General features: G+C 51.2%; 1 protein-coding gene across 2 annotated transcripts; it reads right to left on the reverse strand.

The window, feature by feature from the left end:
* Nucleotides 1-4,991: 4,991 nt before the first annotated feature.
* LOC120756754 (mucin-2-like) lies at nucleotides 4,992-21,498 on the reverse strand. 2 transcript variants are annotated; one of them, XM_040073393.1, is made up of 5 exons: nucleotides 21,397-21,498; nucleotides 9,887-10,357; nucleotides 8,488-8,817; nucleotides 7,995-8,155; nucleotides 4,992-7,191 (listed from the first exon to the last, which is right to left on the reverse strand). In XM_040073393.1, the coding sequence occupies exons 1-5, from the start codon at nucleotides 21,461-21,463 to the stop codon at nucleotides 7,147-7,149; spliced, it is 1,074 nt and encodes a 357-aa protein (XP_039929327.1). In that variant the 5' UTR covers nucleotides 21,464-21,498; the 3' UTR covers nucleotides 4,992-7,146. The 2 variants fall into 2 exon arrangements, with proteins under 2 accessions (XP_039929327.1, XP_039929328.1); XM_040073394.2 differs by having other exon boundaries at nucleotides 4,992-7,855.
* Nucleotides 21,499-21,707: the final 209 nt, after the last annotated feature.

The following is a 21,707-nucleotide window of genomic DNA, read 5'->3' on the forward strand; positions in this document are numbered from 1 at the left end:
AGCTGGCAGAAAGCAGTGCTGGAGAAGTGGCTAGAAATAGCTGGAGTGATGATCTCAGCAATGACCTGCCCGGGCTAGAGCTGCATGACCTCTAATGTTAACTAAAAGATGCACTCTTTACTGTCAGGAACAACTAAAAAGTGGGAAGGATATTGGCTTCCCTGGGTGGGCAAATTCTTCTTGACTTGTTTGTTCCCTGGATTTTCCACAAGTGGAAGCTGTGAGGTGTGGGACTGACCCAAGTGGGGGCAGCTCCAGGAAGGGAAACAGATGGTTTGAGAAATCATTGACAGACCTGCCCAGTCCCACACCCCACACTCTGCCAGAGACCTGAGCTGTTGTTTGCCATCTCGTGCCCCCTTGTTCAGACCTCCCCCTTCTACTCTTTCACTGGAGGGAACAGACACCGGTGCAGGGCCTGATTTGTGATTTATCAGTCAGCTTTGGCAGCTGCCAGCTGGCTTGCAGTGGGAGAGATGCTGTGGTGCTTGGCTGCAGTGGGGGTGTTCCTCCAAGGTCAGACAATTCCTAGCTGCAGTTCTCCGCTTCAGCCCTCTCCCACGGGATGGGATGTATGACCCTGTCCTCTGAGCTCTCACTTGGTGGACCAGAACAAATTGAAAGAATTTTGTGTGTTTTCTTTACTAATGCCTTCAAATGTTTATTTTTTTCTCCCAGTTATACCATAAGTTCTGAGTTATGTTGGATTGTGCTTACACTGTTGGCTATCTAAAGCTCTGGGATGTAGAGCTGAACTTGGATTGCTCCTTTTAGGGAGACTGTGCACAGCAAGAACGGAACAGATATAGAATGACCACAGATTTACCCTGTCAAGACCCAATATGGAGCAGCTGACTTGACAAGTGCTGGTAAATTGCTTCCTCTTGTGTGGCACAAAACAGGTGGAGAAATCTTGTTATTTGAACAGAAAATTCCATGACGCTCATAAAGGGGAGGTTGCTGGTTTGTTTTATGAGAATAGAATGCCACAGTGGCAGAAAAGGGCCCTGTGAAATTTCCTTATGTGGTTTGTTTTTTTTTTTTTTTTCCATTTCCCTCTGAGATAACTTAATTTTATAATTGCTGTCTGTTGAAGGAGAAGGGAGGAGGTGAATGAATGACACCATCTTAGATTCTGTAAAATAAAGGGAGCTCTTTTCCCAGTGCTTCTCTAAGCCCTTTGTGAAAACAGGTTCTATTTCTGCTAGACAGCCACAAATAGTTTTGTCAACAGTTGCCTCCAACCTAAAAATATTGAGATCCTTTTGAAAACGGGGGGTAAAATTTCTCATCCTGCCCCTAAGATTATCAGAAGGGAAATTGGAGCAAGGATCATGTTGGCTGTGTTTATTTGCCTGTGTGACCAGAAGTCATAGCCAGGATTAGCGCAAAGGAACATTTTGCTAATTTTGCAGTTGTCCTTAGTAAAACTCTTCTCAGCCAGAATGAAATGAGTGTCTAAATCTGGCTGAAAGTCATGTTCAAGAACCCATGAATCTTGTCTTGTTCCAAGCAGAACTTGTAATTCAACATCGAAAGCTTCAGGAGTCTGGACATAACAGCAACTTTTTAAGAAAATACTGAACAGGCCTGGCTGGTCATCCATCTTTCACTGGACTCAAGAAAGACCAGTGAAAGGAAGCACTCAACTGCTTGTGGGAGTCATCCTGTGGCAACCGGTGTGTACTTCTGAAAGAGAGAGAGGATTAAAACAGGGGAGGAGAGAAGTTACCCTGCGGGAGATTGTCAACAGATGCTCCATTGTAGTTCAAAGAGAGCTAGCAAAAGGCTTCTGCTGCAGGGATATATTAATTCTGGGCAGTTCATCACAGGGAGACCTGTTTCATGACTGGGAGGATACCTCTGGTAACTTACTTAGCTCTTTATTTGAGCTGTGGGTGGGGAATCTGGTCTACCTGTAAACAGAGAGGGAGCTGAACAGTAGGAACAAACATGTACTTGTTTTCTTGCAGCTGTGACCACTGTCAGTCTGATCAAGATCAAGCTGGTTTTGTGGTTCAGGGGGTTATTTGGCGGATGGGTCATTGCATAGAAAAAATATTACAGAGGAACTGAGGCTAACCATTGTTTAAACTGCTGGGGCATGTGAAGCAGACCTGTGTTGAGTATATCTTTCAAGTACACGTATTGGACAGGAAGCGGAAACAAGCACAAGGAAGACCATGCAGGCTGTCAAGCAGATGAATAAATTGATCCCTTTGTATTCAAAATGCACAAGATTATCAACCTATCTATGCTTCCTTCATGTAGTAGTTGATGATTTATAACATCTTACCAACGTTGCAGAGTTAACTGTGGTGGGGGATCCAGTTCACAAGTTCTCTATCACCAGGCACAATTAGAAGCTCTTCTGGGAGCTTCTAAGTGCTTTATTTCTCACATTTTTTTGAAGCTGTGCTCTGGATGAAGGTTGACTTTTTTCAGATCTGTGAGGAAACATGACCCCTATAGTATTAAAGTGAAGAAGAGTCTTCCTTCAAATGTGTCTGGATGGGGAAGTTTGAATCCTGTTGTTACGTTTCAAAGTTCTGGGGGATTAAAACAAAGCAAACTACAAACGATTTTGGGAAACTGCTGGAATAATTTTATATTTGCAGTCATGGTCTGCCAGCTTTGCTTATCACTTCAGTATGTATCAGTAGAACTGAAAATTTGGCTGTTTTATGGACAGTAAGTGCATGATTTCCGTTTTCTTTGTGGGGTATGGAAAGGAATATTGGAAATAAGATTCCTGTCTCACTTCTGCTATGCAGTGAATCAGAGGTAGCAAGTACATGAACATCACAGGCAGAGGCTCAGGAGGTACACTTAGAAAACCTGTCCCACTTCCCCCTGACAAATTCACATTTATACCGATTTGATGTAGTTATAGAAAATTAAGTATAAATAATGCAGAGATGTACAGCCTCCTGTTTCCTTCACAGGTGTCTGGAAAATGACAGTAGGCATTTCTGCTCTCCCCTGGGTGTAAGAAGAACACTGGCTGGTAAAATTTTTCAGGTTCTGCATCATTTCAAACCCTTCATTACTGAAAATTTACTGCTCTGCCTCCCTGGCTTGCTTCTGTACTCCTGCTTCCTGGATCAATGGAATGCCTTTTTCATTCTGCTTTAAGCGGTAGGAAGTACAGGAGACTATTATCCATGGGAAATCCTTATTGGATGATTTGTCTTATAAGACACTGCCCTTTCCACTCCAGTGCTCCTCGTGGCAGTTTCTGTCTCTGAACAACCTCTGTAGCCTTATTTACAGACTTACAGTATGACATGATGGTTAAATACAGTGCCTAAAGCTAAAATACAGACACTGAGACATGAAGGACAACTGAGTGGGCAGAGAAATGGCACAAAGCACAGGTAGCCCTGCCCATGGCACAGCTAGGACTGTCACTCTTGAGCTTCTCAAATCCCCTTCCCTTCAAGACATGAGTCTGGAGAGAGGAGGAGGGAAGAGCAGAAGGGGCAGATGAGTCTCAAACTCTGGTTTTCTTTTACCTGTGTTTCTTTCCTTTCTATTTAACTTTAAGCCGAAGTGATTCATTTGATTCTCAGTCCCTTGCTAATTAGTAATATAATCGTGCCTTAGCCTAAGAGGCATTAAAACTAAACCCCATCAGAGGCAACAGCTGTGTTCAAGGAGAAATGCAGAAGTTGGCAACAGTTGGTTTCTGGTTCTGTCAGTTCTCTTTGTTGCACAGGGAAGGTGAAGCCCACACAACTGGCCCACGGTCCATCTCCAAACCTGGCCACCTCAGAGCCTGCATCATCTGCCTGGAAGGTCAACTCAGCTGGGCAAAGGCACAAAGCTTTGTGGGTCCCAGGGGTGGCTGCCTGCACAAGCCTGTCCTGCTGCTGCCTCTCCAGCTAACACAGCCCTGCTCTGAGCTACTGCTCCAGCAAGGCAGCAGAGCAGTTTGCTCTGCAGAGAATTAATCAGCTCTGAGCGGGTCTGGCGGTAAAAAAGGCAGAACAGAGAACACTCCAGTACAAACCACCAGAATAATGCTGACTTTAGACCTGAGAAGACTGGCTTAGTTGTGGCATGTCTGTTCTGTTTTGTATGGTTGTGTGCTGGGACAGGACTGAAATCTCTGCAGGGTTTAGAGTTCACCCTCATGTCTTCAGATTACTCAGCAAGCACTTTGCTAGGCTACAAAGTCTGTTTGCTCTCCCCTTGCTCCAGATCTTCCAAGGATTTGCTTTTCTAGATTTGTTGTGGGAATACTTTAGAAAACAGAATAAGCCAAATTACCAAGTAGTTTCACTCACATTTTGCTTTTGCAAGGGAAAATCTTTAACACAAGCAATCCATGACATGAGCTGGCTGATTTTGCCAAAGTATTTTAACAGCTAGGAGAGACTCTTAGCTCAGGAGAGACTCTACCAGGTCTGTGGCTGGACTTTTGAGCAGTTACCTCCCTGTGGGTCTGAGCTCTGAAGGGAAAAATTCAAAACAGAAATAAAGCTAAACAAACAAACAAAAAAAGGTGTGTGCCTTTCAATTTGCTTTGTCTCCTGTACTACAGAAAGAAGCATGACAGATAATGCTACTTAGGTTTGGATTAAGCTGGCTTTCAGGATATTTCTGTAAATAAGGTTTAGGGTTATAGCTGACAACATGAGAATATCTTCAATCAGAGGCAAAGGAAAGGAGTCTAAAGGTGTAGATTAGATTTTTTAGTCTAGTGTGGTTCTTTAAGACAGATTTAATCTGATTTAACTGTACATAAATTAATCTCAGTCGACCCAGACCATGAATGACCCTGACAAGAAGGAACACAGGCAGGGGGTGGTGTCCTTCTGAACTGTCAGAGCTATGGTTCATAGCTGTCTGGCATTTTCTAGTTATCAGCTCTGTGAGTCTTTGTGCCCCAAACTGCTGCTGTTTATCTATCACAGAATTCATTGTGATCTATAAAAGCTTTTCAGTTAGATGTTTGCAATGAAAATATGAGAACCGAGATACTTTTTGGCATTTATAACTTTATTGCAGAAAAAAAAAATCCACTATCAACATATTTTACAAACAAAGTTGCACTTTGGTGTCGGGCGAGTTTTCTTCCTCACCCCTTTCCCCTGGACAGAGAAGCATGGGAAACCAGAAGAACCAGCCCCTGCCCTTTTGATTGTGTGCAGACACACTTCCCAGATATGCCAGCGTGCACCAGTTCCAGCCAGGATGGAGTTCTATTTTCCACCACTAACTTGCCAACTTTGTGCTGAAAACCAGTAGCACCCTGCCCTCCGGCAGGGGAAACAAGTCTGTAGCTAGGGAGATCGCTCTGTGCAGACAATGCTTGATACAAAAGCTTTGGAGTTGTGACAATTGCTCTTTAGTTTTCATGCAATCGTAGGAGAGAACCAACCCTCTTCCCTATTTTACGGGGCATCGATGTACGGATGAGAGGCCAAAGCCAAGAGCTGAACCCCAACTGCACTGCAGCCGTTTGTCAGCCACTCTGGAGGCAGCAACACAGGGAGGAGGAACTGCTGCCTTACCCACTTCATCTATTTGACCCAGACTGGGTCTGCTCCACCTTTGGGCTTTCCAGGTAACTTGAGCTCAGCTGATGGGGAAATTCCCTTTTCCCTGCTACAACCAATAACAGCACTGGGACAAAAAAAAAAAAAAGGCCTGGTATCTGTCCTTTGTGGGGTTCAGTGATGTTGCTACTGAAAGGAGAGGAGAAACTGAGGCTTGTAAGAGCAATGTGGCAGATAAACTCTAGCCCTTGCTGTTTCCTGAGGGAGCAACTGGCTTAATCAAAAATCAAACATGCTAGGGAAGGCATGTGTTTCCATTTAGCTGCAGTCAAATGTGAGTTAGAAAACAGGAGCAGGTGTAATTACATGAAGACTGTCATGTTACACACACTCTGGTCTTTCTGAGGCAAGGGTGCCTAAAGATCCTCTGATTTACACTCAGAGGCTCTGGTCTGTGGGTTTCCTTAAGAGGCCTCAAGAGCCTTGGACAGTCTACAGCAGTGATATTTTGAGGCAAAAGTGCAGAATCTAACACCAAGAAAGGGAAGGGGAGTACCAAGTAATAACACCAAGAAAGGGAAGGGGAGGAAGGCACCTACATCTAGGATCTGTCCTCATGACAAGACACCAACTGGCTCAAAAGACCAACATCAGAAAGTTGAGGAGCTTTGACCTTGCATAGCACAGGAGGGAGAGCCAAGTACCAGTTTTGTACAACAACTTCCAGCAACCAGATGCTAGAAGCAAAATGGGAGGTACCTGAGGAAAGGCTTATGTTATCCCGGGCAGGGAAATGGACTAAAGCATTTACTGAGCCTGGGAAAGGATTTCCAGGCCAAAAGCATCAAGTGTAGGAGACACGGTTTTCTAATTTTGGTGAGACCAATTTAGTGTGTCTAATTGGCAATAGACTGAGTACTATCAAGCTTAGTTAAGCTAACATTGTGTTCATTTTCCTCCCAGCAACTTCAAAGCAACATCAAGTAGCAGGGGCACTTCTCCAGTGGCCACAAAACTGTTTTCCCTGGTTAAAGAGAAAGGGTATGCATCTAGGAAAGAAGCAGAGTAGTCTTATCCTCCTGACAGGTGTTTCAGGATGGGTAATGCCAATCCTGGGACTAAAGCTGAAACAAGAACAAAAAAGTGCAAGAAAACCCCCAAAACAAAAACCTTAAAATACAGAACAAGAGGGAGCCCAAGAAAACTGATTTCCACATCCTTGGCTTCCTCAGAAAACAGCAGTCTCCTTTGCTGGCACTGCGCTGGCACCACCAAGTGTTAAGGAGCCCTAGTCTGGATCACTCGCCCACCTCCTTTGAAGGCAGCAGCCACCAGGATGAACAGAAGAGATCCATGCAGAACACCAAGGCAAAGGTTATCTTGGCTAATTGGTTGTCACACTAAAGGAGATGCACCTCTTCAGGGCATTGTTTTGAGGAGAGCCTGGAGAAAAGGGTCAGACCTGGGCTCTGATTCGCAGCATAGAAACTTCAACACTGAACTATTCAAAATGTCTAAAACCAAACACCATCTGAAAAGGATCTTTCAGTTGTGTGCAAATCACAGCCCCTCATTCCTTAGCAGATCGTCTGGGACCAAGTCCTCAAGGCCTTTTCCTCTGGGCAGTGGACAGCCTGGTTGCCTAGTAGCTGTAGAGGGAGAGAGGGGTGTCCTCCATCATGTCATCCTAGAAGCAGAGAAGAGGGTGCTTTAATGAGATGTCTGCACAATGGCATCACGGTCCCAGCCTGAGAGACTGCTGTGACACTGAAGCTTTCTCAGCCACAGTGTGGCCATCTGCCCAGCCATCCACATAAATGTTGTCACTGTGCAGTTCCTGGATCTTTGGACTGTCAATCTCCCTCCTGCTGCAGCATTTGGAGAGAAGAGGTGTGTGCAGGAACTGCCTGTCTGCTGCAGGGATGTGGAAAAGCTCTGGCTGTTGAAAAAAACTTCACTCAGCTTGAAACAGCGTCAGCTTTCTTGCTAGCTGCAGTACTCCTCTATCCCAGAAAGTTCAGGGAATTATTTGCAGCTTCCCCAGAGCTAGTCCAGCCTCTGGAACCCTAATATATTTTAATATTCCCAAAGGGTCAAACACAGACAGACAGGCAACCTCCCTGCAACAGAGCGTAAAATCTGCTTTGTCACAGTTACAAAGCAAATATATCAGAAAAACAGGAGGAGAGGTTAGGAAGGTGTCATTTCAGGACAAGCCTGGATGGAGCTCTCCTTCTCTCTCTAACCTCTCAGCATTCCCCTGCAGAGTGAGGGGAAGGCAGAGAGCTTCTTTAGTACCCAGCCTTGAGACTTGCTGTCTTGATTCAAACCTTGGATGGAAGGAGAGGGACCTAAGGAGGAACAGGAGCGTGTGATCAGCATTGGTGCTGCTGCAAACACCCAAAGCACTGCTAATGCAGTAGAAGGAGAACTGCAAAGCAGCCAGTGGCGAGCCAGCCCACACCAGGCTGGGCTGAAGGCACCACTCACCATGGGCAGGTCCTGCAGGCGCCGGAACTCCATGCGGTTGTTGTGCTGGCGGTATCGCAAGAAGCCCACCAGGCCCAGGATGCCCACCATGACAATGAAGACGGAGATCACAGTGATTACCAAGGGATCAGCCCTCGTTTTACCAGCCAAATTGGGTAGCTCTACAAGGAGACCAAGGAAATGAGGTTGAAGGAGAGCCTTCAAGGGCTGGAACAGCAAAGCTTTATCTTTTCTGGTTCTGCTCAGCACAACCAAGAGGCAATTTGAGGTTGCTCCAGCCCTTTGCCATGTTTTAAGAGAACAGGTACAAAACAATTACAGAATCTATTAGGCTGGAAAAGACCTCTGTGATTATCAGTCCAGCCTATGACCTAATACCACCTTGTCAACAAGACTATGGCACTGAGTGCCACATCCAGTCTTTCCTTAAACACCTCCAGGGATAGTGACCTCACCACCTCCCTGGGCAGCCCATTAAAAGCAGAGCATTTACCTGAATTGGCATCATCACCAACATCCAGCACAGAAGCCTTCTCATGCCTGGGCTCCGATGACTGTGCCAGTGTCGGTGTGCTGGTGGGGGTGGCAGCTGTGCTGGCAGACATGGAGCTGGTCACGAGGGGTGTCACCGTCACAGCACTGGAGGCAGTAGCAAACCACGTGCTCCGTTCGATGGAGATGGGAGCAGGGGAAGTTCTGGGCTCCACAGTGCTCTCCTCTGTGGCACCCACAGGGCTCGTTCCTGGCTTGGTTTCAGACCTTGCTGCTGTGGGCTCCAGCGTCTGCCCATCAAAAAGCCCTGACTTAGAGCTATTAGTTGTTGCTGCAAAATAGGAACAAGCAGTTATTTCAAAGGATCCAGTGCAAGCATACTGTTCTGTGGGGCTGGACAGGATGGAAGCAAGGCTATAAGGAAGACTGGACAATAGGAATAGCAGCTTTTCAAAAGTCAGTCCTTTGGAAAAAAAGCAGAATCTTTAGGACAGCCACAGCTGAGCCACACTATAACCCACAGTGCTTAGAAAGTCCTCTCAGTTTTCATATGTGCCAATCTGCAATGTCAGCTAGCCTCAGCTGGGCCCACAAGGCCTGTCCTTGGGGCCAAAGGACAAACAGAAAAGCTTAAACAACTCTACACACAGCTGGGGATCACCCCAGAGCAAGATACTGGGAAAGGTCTCTCATCCCTCCTTACAGGGAGCACAAAGGCGGCTGCCCAGGGACTGGGTAGCAGCATCCCCTGAGGCTGTGTCAATGTGTCACAGAACAGCAGGACCATGTGACACACGCCAGGGAAAACAATGCAGTCGTGCATTAACACCATGCAAATCAGTGATCAATCAGTATCTGCCTTGCATTAGGGTGTGTGACAGCCTGGCAGGCCCCAAAATGGGCAAAATTGGGATTGCAGACCCTATAGCCAGTCCCCATGCGGCCCAGAGGGATCTGAAGGTGGGGTAGGTGTTCCCGTGGTTGCCCAGGGATGGATGAGCTGTCACTTGTGCTTACCCATCTCCATGTTTTGTGTAAAGGGAGGGTGTTCTTCTCCATGGAGGCTCCCATTGAGCCCCCAGCCCTGATGCCAGAAAGGCCCAGCTGGGCAGTGCTGCTAAGGAACGCTGTTTCACATTAGATATTTGAAGGATGTCCCTACACACCATCAATGTCCTCATCAGAAAGCAGCCAGCACAATTAATACCAAAATTAATGAGGTTTGCAAAGAGGATGCTGAACTATCATCTCTGCAAATAAGTTGCACTGAACTGGCTCTGCTTATTGTCCCACTCCCTCCTTCTTCCGCTCTCAAGTTACCAGGAAAGTGCTCAGGCATTTCCAGGTGGTGCATCCTTGAGGCAGGATTTTGTGTACAGGCAATAAAGGCAAAAGCTCACCAGGCACAGTGGTCAGGGGAGGCGTGGGGGTTGCACTGCTGGCATCATCCGTTTCTTCAGTTGTGCTGAAAGGCTCCGTGGCTTCATGGCTGGGCTGGTTTTCTTCCAGAGTGCTGGCAGTCAAGGTAGGGGAGGGGATTTCAGTGCTGCTGTTGACTGACAAGCTCGTGTTGTCATGCTCAGGATGTGTAGCTGTGACGTCCCCAGGACTGGCAGTGGTAGAAGCCTGCAGTCTCTCTGCCTTGGAGACTGCCGTGGGGGTGGTGGGGATGAAGGCATCGTCCACCTCTGTAGCGTGGGCCCCAGTGGTGCTGAGTGCTGCAGCAGTCAAGTTTTTCTCCAGGCTTGTCTGAGGAATGGCAGTAGTCACTGGATTGAAGTCAGAGGCTTCCCTTGGCTGAGGCGAGGTTAGCGCTGTGCTAGGGAAAGGTGATGGTGACGCCAAGGCCTCTGCTGTCTTCTGACCCTCTCCTATGGAACACAGAAGTTTGTTAGAGATCCCACAGTGAGAGAAGAAACAGGGGAAGGACAGAAATGGAACCTCTTTATCCCCTTAATTCCAATTTCAGCACAAGTTCACACTTGAGAAAAGGATTCAAACAGCTCCTCTGTCTGCCTGTTGTTTTGAGGCAGGGCTCTGTTCTAAGGGACTTTTCCTTTATCTTCCCCTCCCTCAAGTCCTGTGCTGTTGTTCTCTAGGGTCAGCACCAACAATCCCTCTATCCTCAAGCGACTTCTAAACTTTTTTAGAGGATTTGGGTTTGTTAGAAGTATCATCTGAGACCTGATTCAGTAAAAAATTTAGATAAGTCTTCTTTGGTTCATTGAGAAACAGCCAAAAGTGGTCCTCAAAAAACACAAATGTGCAAACTGTGGAAGAAGACTCTCTAGCTCCCCTGGCCCAATGAAGCAGGGAAAAGTGATATTTAAAAAGACTGCAGATGGCAAAGGTAAAGCAAATATTGTGAGTCACCTTAGTAGTAGTGTGGGATTCTGCTGGAGGGAAAGGTGAAATGTGCAGAGTACTACAGCTGACAGGGCTGCCTCGGGCTGTGCGTTGGGAGCCGCCTTCGTGAGCTATTTATGAACACACCACCACCATGAAGTACAACTGTTGTCATAGAAATGGGGACCTGCTCAGCCTCCCACTGCAGCAAAAAGGGGCAGCTGCCCTGAAGGGAACCTGCAGCAAGGGTCCCCCAGATCCACAGCTGCTTGACAGTGTGACAGCATACAGGAGGAGGAAAACCACAAGGCTCTTACACTGCCTGTTCATAAACACAGATCCTGTGAGGGTTTTTCAGGGTATAAAACAGGAAGAAAACAGAGAAATGTAGCCACATTAGGGTGGACTCTCCAATTTAAAAACATCTCACAGTCAATATTTGGACAATTTCTGTTAAAGTTTCTATCCAAGCCACAGAGGACTGATGAGCTAATTACAGAAAAAAATAAAGGTACTGATGCAAATCCATCATCATGCCCCTTCTCTCCACAGTGAAGAAGCATCCAAAGCAGGTGCTATCAGCAAGAAATATTCATCCACCAGCAAAGCAGCCCATTCTTACACTGTTTTGGGAAAAATTTAGCAGTTTTTAAAAGCTCTTCAGAACAGATAGAGTTATCAGACCTCTTCTCCAGCTACAGCACTTAACAGGCCCTAAAAAAAGACACAATACATCGCTCTCTCAAGACCTTTGCAGTACCCTGACCAGCTGGAGAATTCAAAACCCTGGAGCAGCCTGATGGAGCTGTGCTTCCCCAGCCCGGGGCCCCAGTCCCAGGAGGGCTCCAGCAGGGATGCACAACCCTGCTCAGCACATTCAGAGAACAAGCTCACACAGGGAACCCCAGCTGGGGCAACTTAAACATGACCAAAGGCCTAAGTGATGCTCTCTTTGGCCTCGCCTGGATCCAGATGTGCACAGCCAGAAGATGCCTCCAAATAAAGCGAGCCGCTCTGCCGTGGAGCTCAGGCGTAGGATACACCAATAACACCTGCAAGGAAAAGGGCTGAGCGCTGGGTTTCCTGGGACCAGGCACCAAAATGCACCGGTCTTCATGTGACAATTTCCAGCCCTGACCGCAGCACTGCTATGCAGCACGGGGTGGGATCCCACCAGCTCCGGGTGCCAGCTGGGCCCCGGCGGATGCTTGCACAGTAAACACCCAACTACCTGCTCCTCCACAGCCAGAGACACACACAGAGCTGTGCTGTGACACACAGAGCTGTGCTGACACACACAGAGCCGTGCTGTGACACACACAGAGCCGTGCTGTGACACACACAGAGCTGTGCTGTGACACACAGAGCTGTGCTCACACACACAGAGCCGTGCTGACACACACAGAGCTGTGCTGACACACACAGAGCCGTGCTGTCACACACAGAGCCGTGCTGTCACACACAGAGCCGTGCTGACACACACAGAGCCGTGCTGACACACACAGAGCTGTGCTGACACACACAGAGCCGTGCTGTCACACACAGAGCCGTGCTGTGACACACAGAGCTGTGCTCACACACACAGAGCCGTGCTGTGACACACACAGAGCTGTGCTGTGACACACAGAGCTGTGCTCACACACACAGAGCCGTGCTGACACACACAGAGCCGTGCTGTCACACACAGAGCTGTGCTGACACACACAGAGCCGTGCTGTCACACACAGAGCCGTGCTGTCACACACAGAGCTGTGCTCACACACACAGAGCCGTGCTGTCACACACAGAGCCGTGCTGTCACACACAGAGCCGTGCTGTCACACACAGAGCCGTGCTGTCACACACAGAGCCGTGCTGTCACACACAGAGCCGTGCTGTCACACACAGAGCCGTGCTGACACACACAGAGCCGTGCTCACACACACAGAGCCGTGCTGTCACACACAGAACTGTGCTGTCACACACAGAGCCGTGCTGTCACACACAGAGCTGTGCTGTGACACACACAGAGCCATGCTGACACACACAGAGCTGTGCTGTCACACACAGAGCTGTGCTGTCACACACAGAACTGTGCTGACACACACAGAACTGTGCTGTCACACACAGAGCCGTGCTGTGACACACAGAACTGTGCTGTCACACACAGAGCTGTGCTGTCACACACAGAGCCGTGCTGTCACACACAGAGCCGTGCTGTCACACACAGAACCGTGCTGTCACACACAGAGCCGTGCTGTCACACACAGAGCTGTGCTGTGACACACACAGAGCCATGCTGACACACACAGAGCTGTGCTGTCACACACAGAGCTGTGCTGTGACACACACAGAACTGGGCTGACACACACAGAGCTGTGCTGTCACACACAGAGCTGTGCTGTCACACACAGAACTGTGCTGACACACACAGAACTGTGCTGTCACACACAGAGCCGTGCTGTCACACACAGAGCCGTGCTGACACACACAGAGCCGTGCTGTGACACACAGAACTGTGCTGTCACACACAGAGCTGTGCTGTCACACACAGAGCCGTGCTGTGACACACACAGAGCCATGCTGACACACACAGAGCTGTGCTGTCACACACAGAACTGTGCTGTCACACACAGAGCCATACTGACACACACAGAGCCGTGCTGTCACTGTGGGGTAAACAGGAAAGGTGGTGGCCAGGTGTCTGGCCAGTGCCAAGCCTGGCTATGTGCCGCTCTGAATAGCTGGCCTGTGCCTGGGACAGCCTCTCACACGGTGGCAAGAGTCACTTGAGTCACGCAGAGGAAAGATTTGTGGAGAGCTATCTTGCACAAAGGCCTGGGCAGCTCTGAAACCATCACGCCAGTTTCTGACTAGAGAAGTGATATGCAAGATGGGTGCTAATGTCTCAACAAGCAGCTCAATGGGTGAGGGTCTTTAGGAGAAATGGGTCTTAATGTCTCTACCAACCTTCAATGCAGAATCCAGACAGTCTGACTGTCTGGATTAACTCCTGTCTGTCAGTTTAAACTCCTGAACTTATAGGTAATAAACAAATGGGTCTGTGCGAAGTCTATTGCGGAGCCCAGACAGTCCAAACTTCTGGTGGATCCACAGAACCCAGATGGCCTGAACTTTTGAACTTTGGGGGGAAAATGGGTGATTTGACTCACAAAAGGAAAGTCAGAGGGAAGGCAGATGAGTGCCCTACGCACCAGGACACCTCTCTGCATGCCAGGAATTGGCGTCCCTGCCAGAGGAGATGCTGTGGGACAGCGGGGCCTGTGGGGACAAGCGGCTCCCCGCACGGCGCTGCCCGCACAGCTTCCTGCAGGAGGGAGAGCCGGCGGGACTGCCATTTCCCTGAGCTCTTCGTGCCAAGAAGCCACTCGGCTTCTTCCCACTAAATTATCTGGTGTCCACCACTGCAAAACAAAATGATTCCCGGATGGATGAGCCGCTCTGGCTCTGGTGTAACACAGCACTGTGGTGTGTAAAACCTGGTTTGCAGAGGAGATTTTAAATTGGCAGGTGAGGAACAAGGGACTCGCTTTGAGTATGGCAAGTGTTGATGGCGCTTCAATTAGCAAGTCATCCAGCCCAGCACATCACAGCACACCCAGCTCAGGAAACAAAGGAGAGCCTGAAAAAAGAGCCTAATCCAGACTAACACAAAGATTCGAGACATTAAGAGATGATGGTCAGAAGACAGAGAAGGCAAGAGCCTTAAAATGGCCAAGGAAACAAAGGACTGAGTAAATCCTGATCACCCGGGGACAGGCAGACAAAAGATTCCCATCACCCATCTGTCAGCTCCTAAAGGGTAAGGGCATATCCAAAGCCAGCACAGTCACCAAGCAAAGCACCTGGGGAAATCCCCGAGGTGCAGTTTGTTCCTTGTGAGCTGTAGGTGTTAAAAGGTACAAGCGCTGAGTTTTACTTCAATTTTAGTTTAAAATAAAAACACTCCTCCAAAGGGCCTTGCTGCAATGCCATAGCTTTGTTTGCCAGTTTTATCATCCATCCAAAAGGGCAACATATCCAAAACATCCTATTATCACGCAAAAGCAACCCGGGGCAAACCCTGCGGTACAGAGGGGAGAGCAGGGCACTGCTGCAGTTCCCCGTGCTGGGGGAGACCCAGCAAACCCCTCCCGGGCTGGGATCCTCCGGGGCCCAGCTCCTGGTCTGCCCCAGAGCTTGGTACCCAACAGGTCGAAAAATGCCCAGCTCCGGCGCAGTTGTTGCTGCCCCAGTCACCGGGTGCTGATGGTTTTAGCTGTTTATCTGTTACCCATAGAGAGGCAGGTCAGAGCTCGCTCCTCTGGCGTCTTCCTGGAGAAGCTCGGCTTCCTGCACCACATGCCAGGAAAGCCATGTCGGTACTGCCTAAGGCATCGCCCACACCAGCTTCAGGAGACAAGAGGGAACCATGTCCTTCTTGTTTCAGATGCAAATGGAAGAGTTAGTGTGAATGCTTCACCTTTTCTGTGATTCTCCAAGACCTCATAGTCGCAGCACCCCGGGACAGCTGGTAAAGGTGCACTCACCCTTGGATCCATAGCAAAGCAGCTGCGACTGTCCCAGGATCTGTAAGCAAGACCTCTGACCAAGAATATCTGTTCCCCTGACAGGGGAACAAGGGTGAGCTTGCTTTGGTTACACTGAGGTGCCTGCTGAAGCAGAGCTGGTCCCCTGGCGACAGCCGCACTCCTGCCCTGTGTCTGTGCTAACCCCCCAGGCTCAGCCTGTGCGTGGTGAGAACCAGAGATCCCGGGCCACATTAGGGCAGGGCTGGTGGATTTGGAGCAGCAGCTCCCATCAGACTGTGCTGACTGCAGTGACCTCTGTCTGGGAAATGAGAGGGGCAAAGGAAGAGAGTGATCCCAGGGGAAGAGGGATGCAGCCAACCGAGAAGCAGACCCTGCCTTGGACAAGGGTGGGAAACACTCCCAGCTCCTTGAGGGAAGGGAGGGCTCTGAACATCAGCCCACAGCTTCGACCCCTCAACAGTGACAACACTGAGGGACCTCCACGTATCATCCCAAGCTCCAGAACAGACATGGTAAAATGATGCCGTAGCAGAGGAGTAAAGGAAGCCATCTCTGCAGGAAATGGGGCCATTCCTGCCTTTGTGCTCCCTGCCCAAGATTCAGGGCTGGGGCCAAGCAAGGGGCTGAGGAAGGTTTGCACAAGCAGCACAGAGTCACTGCTGTGCCAGGACAGTCACGCAGAGTGGGGACTGTGGTGTCCATCCGCTGCCACAGAGCCACCCCACCATCTATTTGCTTCTCAGAATAAAACAACGACACAGAGCAGGGCCTCAGCTGGACAAGTCCCTCAACAAGCTTCTGCCACAACCCTCCTGCTGCTCTCAGCAGCATCCTCTGCACCCTCCTTCCTGTCTGACAGAAACAGCAGCCTGAGCTCCCCAAAGGTCAACACCAACCCAGCTCCAATCCACAGACTTGAACACTTTTTAAAATCCCTCTCAGGATGAGATGAAGGTGAGGAAGCCCATGGCAGGCTGGCTCCAGGGAACGAGGGAGAGCAGGGCAGCAGGGTGCAGGCTGTAGCCACCACTGCAGAAGGTGCACAGAGTCCTAGGTGAGAGCTAAGCACAAAGGTGAGAAGGACTCACCCAGGATTTCAGAGGAAGTGCCCATGGGAGCAGGACTCCCTGGTGGGGATGTATGCTCCTGCACAGGCTGTCACTGTCTGAGGATAACACCTCACTTAAATCAGCTTCCTACAGAATGCATGTCAAAGCACTGCTCTGATTCATTGAAAAGGCACCCAAACCCTTCTACAGTGCTATTTTGGTGCACTAAATGAATTCAATTTCCATTTAAGTGTAACAGCTCCATTCGAAAACAACCTAGTAAAATGGAAAAATATAATGTTTAAAAAGTAACAGCAAAAACTGTAACCCGCATGTATCAAAGCAGTTATATCTTATTGCTTAGCAAACTACTTCATTAAATGTAGAAATTATCTTTTGTTGCCAGTTATTACATTTTATGGTTACCAACCAACGGTAATTAGACAATCTCTAGAAGGAAAAAAGCCTGAGTATAAATGCAAATAAAACCATATAGTGAGATTTAAAACCAAGGCCCTTCATTTCATTTAAAAGCAGAACTGGAAGAGCTCTTGATAAGATATTAGCTGAGCCTGATCTCTTTTCCTGGAATATAAAAAAAACACCAACAAGCAGCAGAAGAGATTTCTGGAGCCCTTCAGGAAGGTGCCAGATGCACCCAGGGATGCCGCAGAGCAAACACCCTCATTGTGATGAAGCAAGTTCAGAGACAGGTTTTGGTACAAAGGGCAACTGATTTGTGAACTCAGCTCCAGTTGGATACCTTGCAGGACCTCGATGGAGGCAGGATGCCAGAAGGTTGCATTTTCCACAGGCTCCAGTGCTCTCCCTGCCAGGGCTGATGCCCAGACTGTCTCCATCCCCATCCTGGCTGAGAGAGGCTGAAGAGACTCTCTCTGCTGTGAGGAGTCCAAGAAGGAGATGTAGGCACAAATCTTGTAGCCTGCTTGGGGACCACAGTGAAGCTCTTCATGGCAGCAGTTTAATTCACTGCACCCCTCATGGCCTCTGCGAGCTGCTCTGCAGGCATCAAAACTGGGGGTGCTGAACTGGGGGTGCTGAGCACCCAGTTCAGCCCTGGAGAGCTGCCAGGCCAGGCACACTGCAAAGCAAGGGCTGAGGTAAGGGACAGGAATAGAAACCAGGTCTCCTGACTGAGGAGGCAGGTGGCCATGAGCAGAGCACGAGACGGGGGCAGATTAGATATGGGGTGCTGAGCGAGAGTGGCACTGGGGAGGGACAGCCCAGCACCCAGCCTGCCCAGGCAGGCAGGAAGATGCCTCCTCAGGGCATCTGTGGATACAGGGCCACAGGCTTGAACCACGGAGAAACAAAAAGGGGAGGCAATGTTACCACCTTGACAGATGGCTCTGCCTTGGGAACCAGGACAACCGGCCAATGGCGGCATGGCAGTGCAAGGGTTGCAGGAACAGGGGTGAGCAGCCCTGGAAACAGCACTATAAATACCAAGCACAGGTACTTCAGTACTAGGAAAACCCATAAAACAGCACAGAAACAGCACAGCCCAGAGCACACAATAGTGGGGCAGCACCAGCCTGATAGTGTTCACTACCTGCAGGAACAGCACCCCAGGGTGTCACGCTTTGCCTGGCCCTGCCACATGAGATCCTCACCCAGCCAGGGGAGAGAAATGCAAAAACCTTCTTTCCTACCGTTTTGCAGGAAGCTCTATGACTGATCCATTTAGAGGTGAGGGGGCTTATCCCAAATTTCTGTGGCAGGGAAAAGGGAGAGCAGACTGCCTTGCTCAGCTACCGCTGTCCGAGCAGCCAGTTATTTTCCACGGGCCACACGGCTATGGAGCACCTTGCTTGGCAGGAGCATGCCTGGCAGACTCCCATGCTGTCTGGTTTTGTTCCTCAGTAGGGGACTGAGCAGTGGTGAAGACCCCTTTGCCCAGAAGCTGCTGGGCACACCCACGGCAAGCACAGCCTGGGAAGCCTGCCCTTCTCTGGGGTTGTGTAACCCCAGTAATACAGCAACAGCAGGGAGCTCTGGCATCAGACAGCCTGGCCCTGCTTACCTCAGGAGTCACAGCTGCAGTGGAGGAAGTATTCACATCATTAGGAGAAAATAATTAGCCAGTTGCCTTAATAGCAGCCCCATGTTAGCAGGGAGCCTACTCTTCAGTGCAGCACAGGTGGCATGGACTGAGGGAAGTTTGGACATCAGGAAGACTGCGCAGCCCTGAGCAGCTTCCAGATCCTTCCAGATGTGTAACTGCTGATTCCATGGGCTGTGAGGCTTGGAGGATGCATCCTGCCCTGCCCTGGGCAGCCCCCCAGTGCTCAGGATGTGGCCCCAGACCTCAGGGATGCTGAGGCCTATGAAAGCTGCCCCAGAGAGCATTGTGGGGATGATCACAGACCTACGGAAAACCCGGCAGCAAGAACTGTGACCACCCACCCAGAGGGTCATGGTGGAAAGGAAGGAGGGACAGGGCTTCTGTGCTTTAGATTGTCCCTGCTCCCCTTTGTCTGGAGGGATGGATGGGGCCAAGGGGGCTGAAGGTGAGTGCTTTGCTCCTGCCCAGCAGGTCAAGCCTTCTTGGAAAAGCAGCAGGGAGACAAAGCCCACATTGCCCCTGGGGTTGAGGGAAAAGCATATGTAGAAATGGCATCAAGGACTGATGGCATGACATGAAAGGTTGGGCTGGGAGTGCAGGGTCACACAGCTGAAGGAAACACCCAGAGGAGAGGACCAAGCTGTGGCTCAGTTCTGGGTGCAGCAGCGCTGGAGTTGTCCTGTCAGGGTGGGGCCGTCCTTGCCTTGGGTAAACTAAGGGAAAAAAAATCAGGGAAAATCAGCAGTGGACCCTGAAGCAGACACACGGCCTGCCTGTGTGCACGGCCCCGCTGGTGCCGACAGACAGGGCTTTATGTGCTCGTGCTGCTCCCAGCCCTGCGCTGTTCTCACTGCTTGCAAGGCAGCTCGGCACGGGAGGGAGAGGCAGAAAAAATGCCCAGACCAAAATTACTCGGGGTTTTATTTGTAAGGCTGGTGGTGCTGGAGGAAGTGGATTTCCGCAGGCAGTGAAGAAAGGCTGCATTGAGTGGCCAGGGTGGGCAGAGCACAGGAGGTGGCCCTGCTGCAAACCCAGACGGGGAATGGGAGTGGGCACTGCCGGACAGCGGGAGCAAAGGGAATCCGTGCTGGGAGCAGTGCAGAGAGGCTCATGGAGCTAGGACAAGCCCAGTTTTGGACAAATTTGTCTAAGTGCTGCTGATTTCGGGGCCAATCTCTGGGTGTACCATTTCTTTCCCCCACCACTGTCCTGCTGAGGTTTTCTGGTGTCTCATTATGGGTTGTGCTTGCTATGGGCATTTTATTATTTATGGGGCAGCATCTCTTCCGTCTATTTGCACAAAACATTTGCTCTTTCAGCCACAGTTGGGATTAGGTAACAAATTCAAAAGCTATGAGGGCAAGGTCAGCTGCATAGGTACCATTTTCTGAGGCTGTGAAGAATCTTGGATTGGGACACTGAGCAACAAAGGTCCCAGGAAAAACTCAGTGCAATCTTAATTTCTGGTACATTCTGGCAGTTTGAGTCTTGGACTTTGCAGCAAGAAGGTTCCTACGAGCCAGCTGGGGCAAGGGGCTCCCTGGGGTTTCCCAGTGTGTCCGGACTACGAGATACAGGGCCAGAACATAGCCCCCGGCAGCTCAGAGCTCCTCCTCCTTTCAGCGCTGGAAATCCTGAGTCCTTCCTTTGGCCACCTCCCCACACCCCATCACAGCACAGCCGCTCTCGTGTGGGGAGTGCAGCTTTGCCCACATGAAGGGCTCTGGTTTAGGACTGCTCCCAGTGCTCAGCCTCAAACCCAGCTAAACCGCATCCTGCACCCAAAACCTCATCCTGAGTGCTACTCTGGCTGCTCGGGTTCAGCCCCACAGGCATCTATTTTAGGGTTTTCCCAGCCCTAATTAGTTATTAGAAACTGAGTTTCTGAGTGTCATCCTTGGTCTCTACTGCTGCCGTCACGGTGCTGGGATCTGGTCAGGGTCTGGCCAAGGGTTTTTCTCAGCCACAAAGAAGAAGAAATACGTTTTGCTTCCCGTGCCCCGGGCAAGTCCCTAAATGCCACAGAGTCTTTGTCACTGCCAGAGTCACGGGGAAGGTGACAGCCCCCCACCACTCCAGCCACGCGGCAAAGCTCGCTGGTGTCGGTGGACGGGGCTGTCAGCGCCACGCTGCCGACTGCGTCTGCCCACGTGGGGACGTGTTGATCCTAGAGCAGAGCCGAAAAACGGCCCGGGAGAGTCTGCCTGGGGCCGGGCTCTGGCTCCTGCTCCTCCCGAATAGCTCCGTCCGTCCTGCCCCCGTTCCCGCAGGCACGGGGCCCTCGTGCCGTCGTGCTGCGGGAGGCGGCAGAGTTCGGGCTTTGTCCGGAGTCCCCTCGGGGGGAAGCTCAGCAGCGGCTCGCTGGCACCCGCGATCTGCCGGGCGGGAGGCTCGCAGGGCCGGATGCCGGAGGGCGAGCCCCTCCAGGATCGTCGCTGCCCTTCCCGCACATCCCCTCGGGATCCCGCCGGGCTCCGGGCGGGAGGTGAGCCCGGGTGGCTCCGCCGGCGGGAGCCGCGCTGCCGGCAGCTGCCTTGTATGGGCAAGGCCGGGACCGGCGGCCGCGCTGCTGCCCGGAGCGCGGGGATCGCCCGGGACCCCCCCGAGCATCCTTGGGCCGCCTCACCTGCGCGTCCGCCGGGACGACGGCGCCCGGTGCCGAAGGCGTTTTGCCCGAGTTCGGGGGATAAGCCCGGGGTGCCGGTCCCCGGAGGGGGAGCCCTGTCGGGGGGCTCTCCAGACCCTTCTCCCGCAGCCCCGCCAGCGGGCAGAGGAGCCCGCGTCCCGGCGCTGCCCCGACGGCTGTCCCGGCGCTGCGCTCCCCGCCGCGGCGAGACCGGCGGCATCCCTCGGTCAGCCCCCCCCGCCCCGGCACCCCTCGGCCGCCTCCCCGGTACCTGGCAGGGCGCAGAGCAGGCAGCAGGCGGCGGCGAGGTGGAGCAGGGCGCGCCGCGTCCCCTCCATGCTGGGCCGATCCGTGCTGGCTCCGCCGGCGGCACCGGGGCGGCGCCGGGGCGGGCCGGCGGCCGGGGCGGGGCGGGAGGCACGTGGTGCGGCCCCGGCCCCGGAGGAGCGCGGAGGGGGCAGCTGCCGGGCCCCGCAATGCCGGCCCGCTTCCCCGCATCTCCGTGTCGGACAGCGCACTCTCGGTCCAGACCCGATTCTGTCCCCTGCACCCCCGGTTCGGTTCGCACCGCCCGCCAGCATC

Source organism: Hirundo rustica, chromosome 9 (genome assembly GCF_015227805.2).
Source record: "Hirundo rustica isolate bHirRus1 chromosome 9, bHirRus1.pri.v3, whole genome shotgun sequence".
Taxonomy (NCBI): Eukaryota; Metazoa; Chordata; class Aves; order Passeriformes; family Hirundinidae; genus Hirundo; species Hirundo rustica.